This window comes from Kryptolebias marmoratus, linkage group LG19, assembly GCF_001649575.2.
Source record: "Kryptolebias marmoratus isolate JLee-2015 linkage group LG19, ASM164957v2, whole genome shotgun sequence".
Lineage (NCBI taxonomy): Eukaryota > Metazoa > Chordata > Actinopteri > Cyprinodontiformes > Rivulidae > Kryptolebias > Kryptolebias marmoratus.
The window spans coordinates 729,115-741,371 of record NC_051448.1 but is presented as its reverse complement, the minus strand read 5'-3'; the positions used below and the strand labels follow the sequence as shown (position 1 = coordinate 741,371).

The following is a 12,257-nucleotide window of genomic DNA, read 5'->3' as shown; positions in this document are numbered from 1 at the left end:
AGACAGACCGAAGGACAGACCGAAGAGAGACCACACGTCTCACACGTTAGCAGACCTCCGTCTGTTTCAGGATTTCTGCCTCGTTCCTGTGAATGAGTTGAAATTCTTTGTGTCCCAAATTAGTCCCAAAGTGTCTTAATTTGATCTTAATTTATTCTCCTTTGTGTCTCCAATCAGTCCCATGTGAGCAGCTATCATCTCAGTCCACCCAGGATGAGGAGCTGAACACTGGAAAACTGGAAAATGTCCTCTTTGAATCTGAGAGACAACCAACAGTCACAGGTTTCAGGACGAAGACATTTAAAGAACAACAGCTGGACTGTTTGGACCTTCTTCTCCAAACATGGAAGAAGGTGGTCAGATGAGACCAGCATCAAGGACAAGCCTGTCCAGGTGTCCCCCGTGTCTCACACAGTGTCTGCTGGAGAGAGACACCAGCTCCCTGACCTGGAAGAAAACGGAAGGATGGAGGACACGTTTCTCCCATTGAACCCCATTAATCGGACACTTCTGCAGCTCTGTCTCTGTCTCATCATGTCTCTGAAAGCTCAGACTTCTCCAGGACATTTTTGCTGCTGGAGTGGCCTCGTTCCCACGCGCTGGCCTGGCACGCACGCACGCGCTCTGGAGCAGACAGCCGGTTTTATCAGGACCAGAGAGCTGCACGTGAGCGCGCCTGTGCACGTGTGTGTGTGTGTGTTTCCCAGGCTCCGTGGGAACCTCCTGCAGGAGGAGGAGAAGAAGGAGGAGGAGGACACCGACCTGCAGCCCAGCCTGCAGCCGGGACGCAGGCGCCTTCCTCGGCTTGTTGTCTGGACGCGCACCGCTGCAGCAGCTGGACTCAGAGAAGTTTCTGGTCTTCATCTGCAGAGAGAAAAGCTCTCAGCTGCAGGAGGAAAAATCAGTTCTACTCTGGAAACTTTCAACTGCTGGATTTAATGAAGACTTTCAGATTGAATTCCCAGGAAGTGATCAGTTTTTAGTCCTGCACCCCCCTAGAGCTCCAGGTCTCCCCCGGGACCAGCAGCCAGCCTCCCCCCCGGAGCTCCAGGTCTCCCCGGGACCAGCAGCCAGCCTCCCCCCCCTGGAGCTCCAGGTCTCCCCGGGACCAGCAGCCAGCCTCCCCGGCCCCCGGGCACCATGAAGCGGCAGAGTGAGGACAGCAGTTCTGGGGACAGTGAGGTGGAGGACAGCAGAGACAGACTTAATTCAGGGTGAGCTGCCAGCAAACATTTATTCATCAAATATTACAGGAAGTCTCATTAAACTGATCAGCTAATAATCTGTCAGAAGGAATAATAGCTTCAAGTTTCTTAATCACAATAACTTTAGTTATAAAAGTTACCTAAAACTCAAAATCTAAGGATTCTTTCTTGACTAATAAATGATCTGATCTGTTAAATCTGATGAATTTTCAGGTGAAAATGTTCATTAATCAGACAAAAGTTGTAAAAAGGAGGAGATGAAATTATTAATAATAAATAAAATCTCCTCAGGCAAACTAAAGGCTGTGGTTTGTTATTTAGTTTGCTGACAGGAAACTAAAAGTTTGAAGGAGATTATTTGTTCTTTAACCACAGACAGATGATTATTAAGCTTTTAATGTTACAGAATTAAAATAATTAAAGTTTTAAATCACTTTCCTGTGAAACAACCAAACTGCATCTGTGTTTTTGTTTTTTAAAATAGATGGAAACCACTAATTTAATTGTTAAAAATAGGAATTTAGTTTTTATAAGCAGTTGTTCACAAACTAAGTTAAACTTTTAGAAAAAACTGAAAAATAAATAAAAATGTTTTTGCTCCAAACAGAACCACTGAAAACTAAACTCATTCATGTTTATTGTGGAGATTTTTTTTTAATTTGCAGCCTTATCGTTTCTATTTAAGGGTAAAAAAAATAACTATTTAATGAGTAATTTCCAGAAACTGACGTCCTGAGGATCGGTTCACTTCACTGGAAATGTTGCCAACAAACATCGCAGCTTTTAAAGATTCGTGGATTTCTGCAGGCAGATGAAGGCGTCGTTCATCAGATGTGGATCTCCAACTACAACGACTCAGGTGATGGCGAGGAAGAAACGCAGAGGGGTACGTTGATCTCAAACATGACGTGACGTTTCTGTGTTTGTTGTTTTTCTATAATCATCCTTTTATTTCAGATTATTGAGAAGAGGCGCAGAGATCGCATCAACAGCAGCCTGTCGGAGTTACGCAGACTCGTCCCCACAGCGTTTGAGAAGCAGGTGATTTCATCTGAACCTCACATTCAAAATGGCCGCCATTTCCAACACATTCTCTGAGCTCTAATTGGTTGACAACATCTCAGAATATTCAGAAACGTTATTATCAAGATTTCAGCAAAATGGCTCCAAGTCCATCATCATCTGAAGTCTGGGGGAGACAGAGGGCTAATTTTATTTTATTTTTATTTATTCATCAGGGTTCAGCTAAACTGGAGAAGGCTGAAATCCTCCAGCTGACTGTGGATCATCTGAAGATGCTGCAGGCCACCGGAGGGAGAGGTAACGATACCAGGACTAACACTAACACTGTAACTAATGCTAACTAACACTAACTAACACTTTAACTAACACTAACACTGTAACTAACACTGACACTGTAACTAATGACAGATGTTTTGGACCACCCTGTGGTTCTGAGGTGTCCCCGGGTGTTTGACGTGTCCTCTCCCTCTGCAGGTCTCCTGGACGCTCAGGTCCTGGCTCTGGACTTCCTGTCCCTGGGTTTCAGGGAGTGTGTGACTGAGGTTTCCTGTTACCTGGACTCCGGGGACCCCCTGCGCTCCCGCCTCCTGTCCCACCTCGCCTCCTGCGCCTCCCAGCGTGACGCCGCCGCCCTGACGGCCGCCTCCCATCAGCAGCCTCACCCGTTTCCTCACCCGCTCCACCCCTGGGCGGCGGTGCTGCGCCCGCTGCCGTACGGACCGAGCGGACTCCTGGTGCTTCCGGATGTCGGAGGAGGAGGTGGAGCCCCCCAGAGGCTGGGGGAGGTGTTGCAGCACAGCGTGGCTTCCTCCACCTCCTCCTCCTCGTCTTTCCTGCTCCCCTGTCCCCCCCTGTCCTCCCCCTTCCTGTCCCTCTCAGCCGTCTCTGTCCACCGAGGCCTCCCCGTCCTCCCCCCGTCCTTCAGTCCTCCCTCCTCCTCGCAGCCCCCTCCCAGCAGCAGTAAACCGTACCGACCGTGGGGCGCCGAGGTCGGGGCTTTCTGACCCCCGTCCAGATGTTCTGATCCGTGACCTTTAACCTTGAGTCAGCTGCTGTTATTCAGCTTTTAATCCTCCTAACTAGAACTAACCGAGTCACGGATCGGGTCTCAGCGTTCTGGACTCGACCTGATCCTCAAACCAGATGGTTGTTTTGTTTTGGATTTTCTGACCTCCAGATGTTTCCCAGCTTGTGTGGTTAAAATAAAAACTAAACATCCTGCTGCTGAATCAAAGAAGCAGCTGTTGTTTGTTTGTTTGTTTGATCCGAGAACCATCGGATCTCTGACAGGTTTCATAATTCATCTTAGCTCACTATTTGGCAGGAAATGGTTCATGAAGTGGTCATCAGCTGAGTGTCTGAACATCCAGATGTTTGTGCTCCACCTGAAGGACTGAGCGCCACCTGCTGGTCAAACATCTGAGCTTCTGCAGTTTTTATCCTTCAGCCTCGCAGCTCAAAGAGTCATAAATGTGTCATAAAAACAGTTTTCAGAGCAGCTGAAGATGAAGAAATCAGCCGAAGAAAACATAAAAAGAAGATTGAATTTTGAACCCAGACTTTCAAAATAAGAGTCTGGTTCTGGGCTTCAGAGGGGAAAGGTGACGCCGGAGCGTCGGTTCCGTCAACATTTCTGTTCAAATCTTAAAGGTTTTTATATTTATTTAAACTGAGGTAATTTATTGACATAAAGACATTTATTTTATTTACTTTTAGACTGAAAAACCAGCAAAGATAATTTGACTCATTTTACCAAAATAAAACTTTTGTTGTTTTTCATGAATTTCTAAGATAAAAAACTCTTTAAACTTGCTAACACACACAGGCAGTTACATCGTCTCCCAAAGTTTAACGATCTCTCAGCTCCAAACCGAAGAACCAAAAAAATAAAAAAAACTTTTACAGCAAAGAAAATTAAACTTCATCCGAGTTCAGATCGAGAGTTCGAACCCCGTTTGACCCGACCCGATTCAGGTTCTGGGTCCTCCTGATTCTAGGAGTCTGTTTGGGTGTGGACCCGGACCGGACCGGACCGGACCGGACCAGGACTCTGACCAGGACCGGACCAGGACCCGGACCCGGACCAGCACCTCATCTCCTCTCCAGCAGCTGGACCACCAGCCGTCTCTTCAGCGCCGGCAGCTTGTTGCTGTAGTTCTGCTGCAGGACGGACACCAGCTTCCCCCGGAGGTTCTGGAGGCTCTGCAGCGACCCGCAGTCCGGCACGTTGAGCAGCGTGTGGAAGAACTCCACCCACACGTCGCTGTGGGGGATCCTGAGGAGAGGAGACCTCGTTAGTTCTGATCCGTTCTGAGAGCGGACCTGCTCTCAGATTAAAGCAGAACTGAGGCCTGGACCAGGACTGCAGACAGGAAGTCCTACCTTCTGAAGCCTCTGCTGGTCGTCCACGCCCCCCCCTGCTCGGTGACCTGCATGTAGGACCCGAACAGCAGGCAGTAAACGGTTCCGGCCAGCCCAAAGTAGTCCGTCTAACGAGCAGCGAAGACAGAAAACAGTCGTTAGTTCTGGTCTTTACAGCTGGAAGACGGACAGAGGACAGAAAGCAGGAAGACGCTGTCTTCTCCTGGACATTTGTCCACAATCAGAACCTTCAACCCAGACAGGAAGCATCATCTGGTCAGGGTTCTCAAACTGTGGGGCGCGTCCCCGAGAGGAACCAAGCTGTCTCACTCTGACGAATCAGAAACGTCACCTGATAGGTCCACGGTTTCCCGCTCAGCATCTCGGTGCACTGGAAGCCTGAAGTCAGGCAGCGCGCGGTGAAGGCGGTGCCTTCAGGGAACAGCTTCATGTCAATGCTCTGCCCGAGGTCGATGAGGACCAGGCCGTGGTCCACGCTGTCCAGGTCCAAACACTCGTTCTCCAGGAACCTGAACCAGAACCAAACCTTCAGTTTAAATCATGGAACCTGTTAGTAAAATATCTCATGAACAGATTTTAACTATATCGGTGGGCGATATGCATTCCTCGAGTGTTTGGCTGAATGACTGAACCCAGGAGGCCGCAGCCAATCAGGGACCAACGCGGCGCTGTTCGCCGTACCTCTCTCCCAGCATGAAGTTGTCGGGCTTGATGTCGGCGTGGATGATGCGGGCGGCGTGCAGCTGCTCCACCATGTGCAGCATGCAGGCGGCGAAGTACAGGACGAGCGGCTGCGGCATCACTCTGGCGCACTGCGAGCTGCAGATGTTCACGGCGTTCTGAAAGGAACAGATCACAGCGCGTCACTTCGAGCCGGGCTGAGCCGGGCCGAGGTCGGACCTGGAGTTTCTCCGGGCAGCGAACAGACCAGCAGGGTGCCGTAGTTGTGCAGCTCGCCGAGCAGCACGCTGCCGTCGTGGAACAGGTGAGCCGAGCGGACGCTGCCGAACAGGTGGCGGCGGTCGGGCTGCAGCCGAGCGTCCAGCTGAGCGTTGATGTAAAACTCCCAGGGATTGGCTGGTTTCTGCACCTGCAGGGGAGACGAGGGCTCACTGAGACGAGCGTTTGTCTTCGGTTGAAAGTCAAGCCGCCAGCCGCCAGCTCACCTTTAAAACCAGCTTCTCTGAGGTCACGGGGTCAGTCGCCTGGTAAACCGTCGCAAACGCTCCTTTCCCGAGGACGCAGTCGACCCTGAGGGACGCCTTTCCTGTCAGGAGGGAAGCGCAGTCAGAACCCACCTGAGGCTGACAGACACAAAGCATTCTGGGAAACTGAAGCCTCTCCTCAACAGGACGTCGTTTAAAACAAGGACACGTGTAAAAACTGCTTCCTCACTCAGTTTGTTTCTTAGTTTTCAGACTCGATCTGTTTCAAACTGAAGAATCTGGTTTTTCTGCAACATGTTGAACAGAAACATGAAATTATTTCTCACTAATAACAAAAAGCTACACGGAGCCAAATGCCAGCTGAACTGAGGCAGATTCTTGTAAATCTCTGAAACGGTCCTGTGGGTAAACGTTCGATGACATCACTCAGGAGAAACGGCGTCTCACAGCTAAACCGTCTCCGTCTGCGCCGCCCTGTCCACTTCCTTATCCAGATGTGTCTCTTACCCACGCTGATGGTGACCTTCGGAGTGATTTTGGGGACGTCCCTCTGCCAGGTGAAGCAGCGGGGGTCAGAGGTCAGCGGTGGGCGGAGCCGGGACAGCAGCTCAGAGATCAGGTTGTTGTCCCAGGGATCAGAAACCAGCTGTGTCTCAGCGGTCCGCCTCGGTCCTCGATCCGGACTCATGATCATGAGCTCATCCCCGGCGTCGGTCTGCTGCGGGCTCATGGGCACGTCGGCACAGAACCCCGGCTGTTCTGGACTCATGGGAACATCCAGGGTCCCGGTGGAGGTCCTGGTGGAGGTCCCGGTGGAGGTCCCGGTGGAGGTCCTGTCGGCCGTCTCGGGGCGACAGGGACTCAGGAACACATCCAGGTCCTGCTGAGCGGCAGCCTCGGGGCTTCGGACCTGAAGCCAGCTCGGTTTGGGAGCACACTCAGGACTCAAGGGAACATCCTGGTCCAGGTTCTGATCTGGTTCTGGGCTGCCAGGTTTTTGGAGATCCTCAGGTTCGGGGGGCTGCTCGGGGCTGGTGTAGACCTCCCACCCAGGTACGGCTGACCTGGAGGACTCGGTGGAACAGAGGGTCTGGTCTCTGAAGGAGAGGACACCAGGAGGAGGCTGCATCAGGGTGGTGGAGGAGGTGGTGGTGAGCCCCTCGCCCACGATGGTTCCCTGCCTGACGGAGGGGGGCAGCTGGACCACGGCCGACTCAGAACCCTTGGTGTCAGCAGGACTCTGCTCCATGATGGGGCTGAAGGAGACCAGAGAGACCAGAACGACGTCAACAAAGATCAGAAAACCTCTACATTCAGAGGACATGTTGGTCCTCTCTCATCCATACAGAGTGGGCTGCACAAGTTTTCACCCCCCGATGAGTCATCCTGTTCACCTGCATCAGAATCATTAACGGTTGCTCACCTCAGTTTTTTGGTCTGACGTCTGATGAAAACGTTCTCGTCTGCTTCGCCACCGTCACCCCGACTCTCTGCAGAGCAGGACAAATAACAACATGAACATAAGACCTACAGCTCCACCTCAGACAGCAGCCCGGCCCGGCTCGGCCCGGCCCGGTACCTTGGTCCTGGAAGAAGTTGCTGTCGAAGGGGGTTTTGTGGGTGAACGGCGTGGAGACGAACTGGGCCAGCAGGGCGAAGTCTGTGGTGCTGTTGGGACAGGCGGCCAGCGAGTTGTAGCGAGGTCCCCACATGGTGCTCTCATCGGGCATCAGGTCCGGACCCGTCTCCTGGTCCGACACCACAGACACACAGAAGCACGGGGATGAAAACTCCTTACAGAGAAAACATCATCATCATCATCATCATCGTCGGGTCGACTCACGTTGGGCCGCCCAGACTTCGGCACGCTGACCTCAGTCAGAGCTCGGACGGCTTTGGGTTTCTCAGACGGAGCTGCAGAACTGAACAGAACAAAAGAACCTTTTCCTCTCGGTTCTAACAAACACAAGACCCGACGGACGGAACCGTTTCACCTACCTGCAGTTTTCTTTGTCATCGTCCTGGTAGATGGTGAAGGCGGGGGTGGGGGGCTTCGGGGCCGAGGAGATGCCTCCTGGAAGAGAAACGCTCTGGAAGTGATGGGAACTAACAGGACAGACAGACGGCAGCAGGAAATATTTACCACCAGCTACACCCTGACGGTCCCGCTCAGCAGCGCGGAGAACCGACGTGCTGCTGAGCGGATCCTCCAGGAACGTCGGGGCCTGGAACATGTCCATGATCACACCTGAAACAACCCATAATGCATCAGTGCCAGAACCTGGTGACACGAGCAGTTTGAGTCCTGACAGAAACACTCACCGAGGGCCTCCCGCGTGTTGACGGTGGGCGACGGCAGCACGCGAGAGGGCGTGGCCTGAACAAAGCCCAGGGAGTTGTTGGGAGTGACGTGGGACACGTTAGCCGTCCCTCCCTGAGACACTGAAAGGACAAGAGGAGGATGTGAGGATGTCCACGTGAGGCGAGCAGAGACAAAGCTGTGGAGCTGAACTCACCGTCCAGTTTGTCCTCCGGCTCAGGGACCCGACTTCCATCTCTGAGGAGAGAACAACATCATCAACCCGCTTCTGTTTCAACCCGCTGGGACTTTAATGACTGAAGGTCACTGAAGGTTTTAGATCTTTAACCATCTCAGGTTAAGATGGAGGATTTGTACAGGTTTTACTGCAGGATGTTCAGGTTAGTCTGATGATGTCAGACTTCATCATCACCTGACTAAAGTTTCCAAAATTATTTCCACAAACTTGACACTTCCTTTCCAGTCAGATTAAGTTCTGTTGCCCTGATTGTTATGAGATCAAATCTTTTATTAGTCCATTAGTTATGAGTTTATTTTACCTCTTTGTAACATTTGACAGTTTGTTAGTTTGAAGGTGAAACGTTTGGTTTTGATTCTGACAAAAGGAAGTCCCAAAGTTCTGTTGGGCCTCAGAGAACAGCTCCAGGTGGAGCCGGAACCGTTCTGGTTGGTCAGTTAGGAGAGACTTAGCAGGAACTCACAGATGAGCGGCGCTGAGCGCGGCGCTGCTCTGATGGAGGACATCGGTGGATCTGATGAGTGACGGGTTCATCTGATCCAAGACCGGTTCTGGTTCTGGTTCCCCGTCAGGCAGGGCTGAAGGATGCTGGGATACCTCGGAGCACTCCTGCAGAAGATCAGGGACGGAGGGGGCTTTGTGGATGAAGGCGGGCTCCGCCTGTAGCCTCAAGCTGAGGGAGCGCCGGCTGCTCAGACGGCCGGAGGGTCGAGGCTGGGGGGGCTGGAGGTTTGTTCCTGCTGCAAACGGCTGCACCAGGAAACAGATCATTGGTCTTTAACACACCGAGGAGCTAATGCATCTCAGAGACCTTTGATTTTGAAGCCTGACCTGCTGAGGAGAAGTCTGGCTGGTGAAACCTGCCCGAGTTTCCAGCTCCTGGTTCACCTCCTCCAACAAACATTTCATTCTCTGAACTCTGTCCTCCTGCTGCCTCAGCTGCATCTCCACTGAGCAGAGATAAACCTGACATCAGCAACCCACAAGAGCCCATCAAACAGCACCAACCTCCGTTTCAGGGACTCACTCATTTTTCTCTGCTCCTTCTCCTGCTTCTCCCGGAGCTGTCGGAAGTAGTTTTTTGCTCGGACCTCCTCAAAGCAGAACTCTGACCCGTCACAACCCAGATCGTCCAGCAAATACTCAGAAACAGTCTGAACGCTGGACCTGTGACCGGCGGGGAGGGTTCCTGATGTCTCAGAGCGGGACACTCTAAAATTACAATCATCACGTCTCACAGTCTGAAAACCTGAGCCTCGGCAGCGTTTAAAGATCGGAACCAGAATAGACTTACATGTTGACCATTCTGTTTGCAGGAGGTTTGGATGGACAACCGGGCTCCTGGTTCTGATTCACCGAGTGGGACGGCATCTGATTGGTCAACTGGGAGTCCTGCAAAGTGGACCGACCTCCTGCGCCACAAAACAGAAAACGAAACTCATTAGTTCATCATTATAAAACAGGGAATTTTACTCTTTTTCTTTAATTAAAGAAGGAGAACGTGGTCTCACCTGAAGCTGGCAGCTGGGCTCTGGTTCTGCTCTGGAACTGCCTGCAGGTCAGAGTTAAAATAAAACACTCAGCCCTCCAGCTCTTCACTACAGGTTAGTTCATATGTTCAGCTGTACAGAATCACAGTCATGGGAAAAACAAACGCTGCAAAGGGCCGGAAAATTTCAGGTAAAATCCCAGAAACTTGTTATAAAACATTCAGCTGCAGACTGTTAGAAATATTACAAACTGAAAACTTTCCATGGGAATTATGGGGATTTATGGGAACTGGGAGTAAATTAAACAAACTGTTTTATATCAGAACAAAAATATAAACATCTATCTTTTATCTAGATGCCTGTCTGTTTTAATGTTGCTTCATTTGTTTTTATTATAGACCTGTTCTTAATTCTTTTACAGCTTTTATTTCATATATCTTTCACACTTTTGTTTTAAAACACTCATCAGAAGCGAGCCCTCGGCCTGCCTCTGCAGGGCGCTCAGGTGTTTTTATTACCTGTACTCGTGGAGAACGGTGTCGGCCGGCTGGGCGCGGTTCTCCACAGCTTTCTGGTACACAGCTTCAGCCTGTTCATTCAGTCCCTTCTGCTCAAACTGCTGAGCCCAGGCCAGGTAGAGCGCGGCAGTCCTGGTGCCGACGCCTTTACTGAAGACCAGACTGTACAGATCGATGGGGTCCGAGTAATAACTCGCCTGCAGGACACAGATAACGGGAAGAACTGACACAAAACAATCCTAAAACAGTACAGTTGGACTTCTGTTCTGTCATCCAGGAGTTTAAGTCTGGACAGTGCGGAGCTGCAAGCATTTAACTGCATGGAGCGCTTCCTAATGTAAGCTAGATTCACATGCAGATGTGTCCATAAAACAACTGTGGTCATGAGGCTGATGCCCCAAGAAGGAATAATTCATCAGACTTACACATCTGATGCAGTAGTTGACGTATCGGATGTCGTTTGCGTATCGATCCACACCCAGAAACCTCTGGACCAGAGTGTCGAACACCTGAAACATCTCGCTGCTGCTGGCAGGAAATTTCTGCTCCAGGAACTCGACAAACCTGCAAGGATGGACCGCAGTCATTCGAGCACAAAACAAATCATTTCACTGCTCTGCATTAAACAAGAAGAATATTACAGATTCAGGTAGAAAACTAATACCTGACTGGAAAACATCTTAGCTTTTGATGCAAAGAACAAGCTGCAGAAACCCTTCAGTTTTCAGCTCTTAGACTAGAACTGAGTCTGACACCAGGCTGTGGTTCTGATTGGGTTTCCTAACTGAACTAAAAAGCTTCTTCTTCTGTTGTTTTATGGGTCTAAAGATTAAAGTTTGGAACCACTGAGCTATAGTTATCAGCTGACACAAATTCAGTGTCAATAAGTCTAAACATTGTGCAAAAATCTAAATCATATGAAAGGAATAATATCAAACTTATCCTCACTGCAGATTTAATTAAATTGTTGCAGCACAATAAAGACAATATAATCAGTAAAATCTTAATAACAAAAACCTTTAAAATAAATGTATGTACACCTGATGAAGGACCTACAGAGAAAATGACTAATTTCCCAGTAAAACATGAACATCTCAGTCTTCATCTGGGCTGCCTCAGTATCATCTCAGAGGTTTTTCACATCTCAAATAAAAACTGAATAAAGGACTCACTTGTCCCACGAATCCAGGACATCGTCTCCTGTGTATGAGGACAAACTGCTTTCAAAACGCCTAAAAGGGATAAAAGGAGACGACATTAAAGTAGGCAGCGCAAGGACAAACAGTTATTTTAATAATCATTAAACAGGAATTTAACTACAGCTAGCGGCTAACATCCATTAATGTTCGCTTTCTCCTCAGACTTACTGCAAATACGTGGCGACATTCATTTCGCTTTCACTACGGAACGTCCGAAAAGAACGGTTTACGGTTAAAATGTTAAACCTGACCGAGTTTACAGATGATTTTAACACTAAATTGACATTTTTAATGTAGCGTTTCTCCTCCGAACTGTTGCTGTTATGTTTGAAAATTCGCGCTCAGCCAATGGCGTGCAAGCCACGCCCCCTCGGACAGACCCGGATGTTTTAAAACAAACTTTATTAGGTAAAAAGACAAATACACAACAGACAGAAAGCTGCGAATTTAACTCAAAAATTACAAAAATGTATTTTACAGTTAAATAAAGTGTAAAATAGAAATGGAGACTGTAAAACTGCCAAAGGCAGAGGCAATGTATGGATCAACTAAGCTTTTATCATTAGGATTCAAAAAAAGTTAAAAAACAAAAACAACTGGACTTCTGTTCTGTAGTTGAAGATGTTTCGCTTCTCATCCGAGGAGCTTTCTCAATTCAGAAATAGAGAGTGTGGAGTTGAGCTTTTAAAGCTGAGATGTGATGTAAGCTGGATTGC

General features: G+C 49.5%; 2 protein-coding genes across 4 annotated transcripts; one reads left to right on the top strand and one right to left on the bottom strand.

Annotated features, from left to right (window-relative positions):
• The first annotated feature begins 838 nt into the window (after positions 1 to 838).
• Positions 839 to 3,425, top strand: hey2 (hes-related family bHLH transcription factor with YRPW motif 2). 2 transcript variants are annotated; one of them, XM_017439986.3, is made up of 5 exons: positions 839 to 1,214; positions 2,013 to 2,091; positions 2,163 to 2,246; positions 2,444 to 2,525; positions 2,703 to 3,425. In XM_017439986.3, exons 1-5 carry the CDS (start codon positions 1,141 to 1,143, stop codon positions 3,230 to 3,232), a joined length of 849 nt encoding a protein of 282 aa, XP_017295475.1. In that variant the 5' UTR covers positions 839 to 1,140; the 3' UTR covers positions 3,233 to 3,425. The 2 variants fall into 2 exon arrangements, with proteins under 2 accessions (XP_017295475.1, XP_037837388.1); XM_037981460.1 differs by having other exon boundaries at positions 1,927 to 2,091.
• A 485-nt stretch (positions 3,426 to 3,910) lies between these two features.
• On the bottom strand, positions 3,911 to 11,880 carry bub1 (BUB1 mitotic checkpoint serine/threonine kinase). Of its 2 annotated transcripts, XM_017439983.3 has the most exons (23): positions 11,710 to 11,880; positions 11,515 to 11,574; positions 10,768 to 10,906; positions 10,343 to 10,539; positions 9,846 to 9,886; positions 9,629 to 9,746; positions 9,362 to 9,546; positions 9,166 to 9,284; positions 8,798 to 9,084; positions 8,293 to 8,333; positions 8,099 to 8,218; positions 7,920 to 8,024; positions 7,775 to 7,850; positions 7,620 to 7,698; positions 7,356 to 7,524; positions 7,200 to 7,266; positions 6,284 to 7,032; positions 5,777 to 5,877; positions 5,539 to 5,700; positions 5,292 to 5,449; positions 4,942 to 5,119; positions 4,611 to 4,717; positions 3,911 to 4,503 (listed from the first exon to the last, which is right to left on the bottom strand). In XM_017439983.3, the coding sequence occupies exons 1-23, from the start codon at positions 11,730 to 11,732 to the stop codon at positions 4,320 to 4,322; spliced, it is 3,465 nt and encodes a 1,154-aa protein (XP_017295472.1). In that variant the 5' UTR covers positions 11,733 to 11,880; the 3' UTR covers positions 3,911 to 4,319. The 2 variants fall into 2 exon arrangements, with proteins under 2 accessions (XP_017295472.1, XP_017295471.1); XM_017439982.3 differs by having other exon boundaries at positions 7,775 to 8,024.
• Positions 11,881 to 12,257: the final 377 nt, after the last annotated feature.

What these genes read in the sequence shown, in the direction of transcription:
- hey2 (XM_017439986.3), top strand. Translation starts at nt 1,141, where the DNA reads ATGAAGCGGCAGAGTGAGGACAGCAGTTCTGGGGACAGTGAGGTGGAG. An exon ending in CGAGGAAGAAACGCAGAGGG is followed by an intron (nt 2,092 to 2,162) that starts GTACGTTGATCT and finishes CTTTTATTTCAG; the next exon opens with ATTATTGAGAAGAGGCGCAG. An exon ending in CCACAGCGTTTGAGAAGCAG is followed by an intron (nt 2,247 to 2,443) that starts GTGATTTCATCT and finishes TTTATTCATCAG; the next exon opens with GGTTCAGCTAAACTGGAGAA.
- bub1 (XM_017439982.3), bottom strand. Translation starts at nt 11,732, where the DNA reads ATGAATGTCGCCACGTATTTGCA. An exon ending in GCCAGACTTCTCCTCAGCAG is followed by an intron (nt 9,085 to 9,165) that starts GTCAGGCTTCAA and finishes TTCCTGGTGCAG; the next exon opens with CCGTTTGCAGCAGGAACAAA. An exon ending in CAACTTCTTCCAGGACCAAG is followed by an intron (nt 7,267 to 7,355) that starts GTACCGGGCCGG and finishes CCTGCTCTGCAG; the next exon opens with AGAGTCGGGGTGACGGTGGC.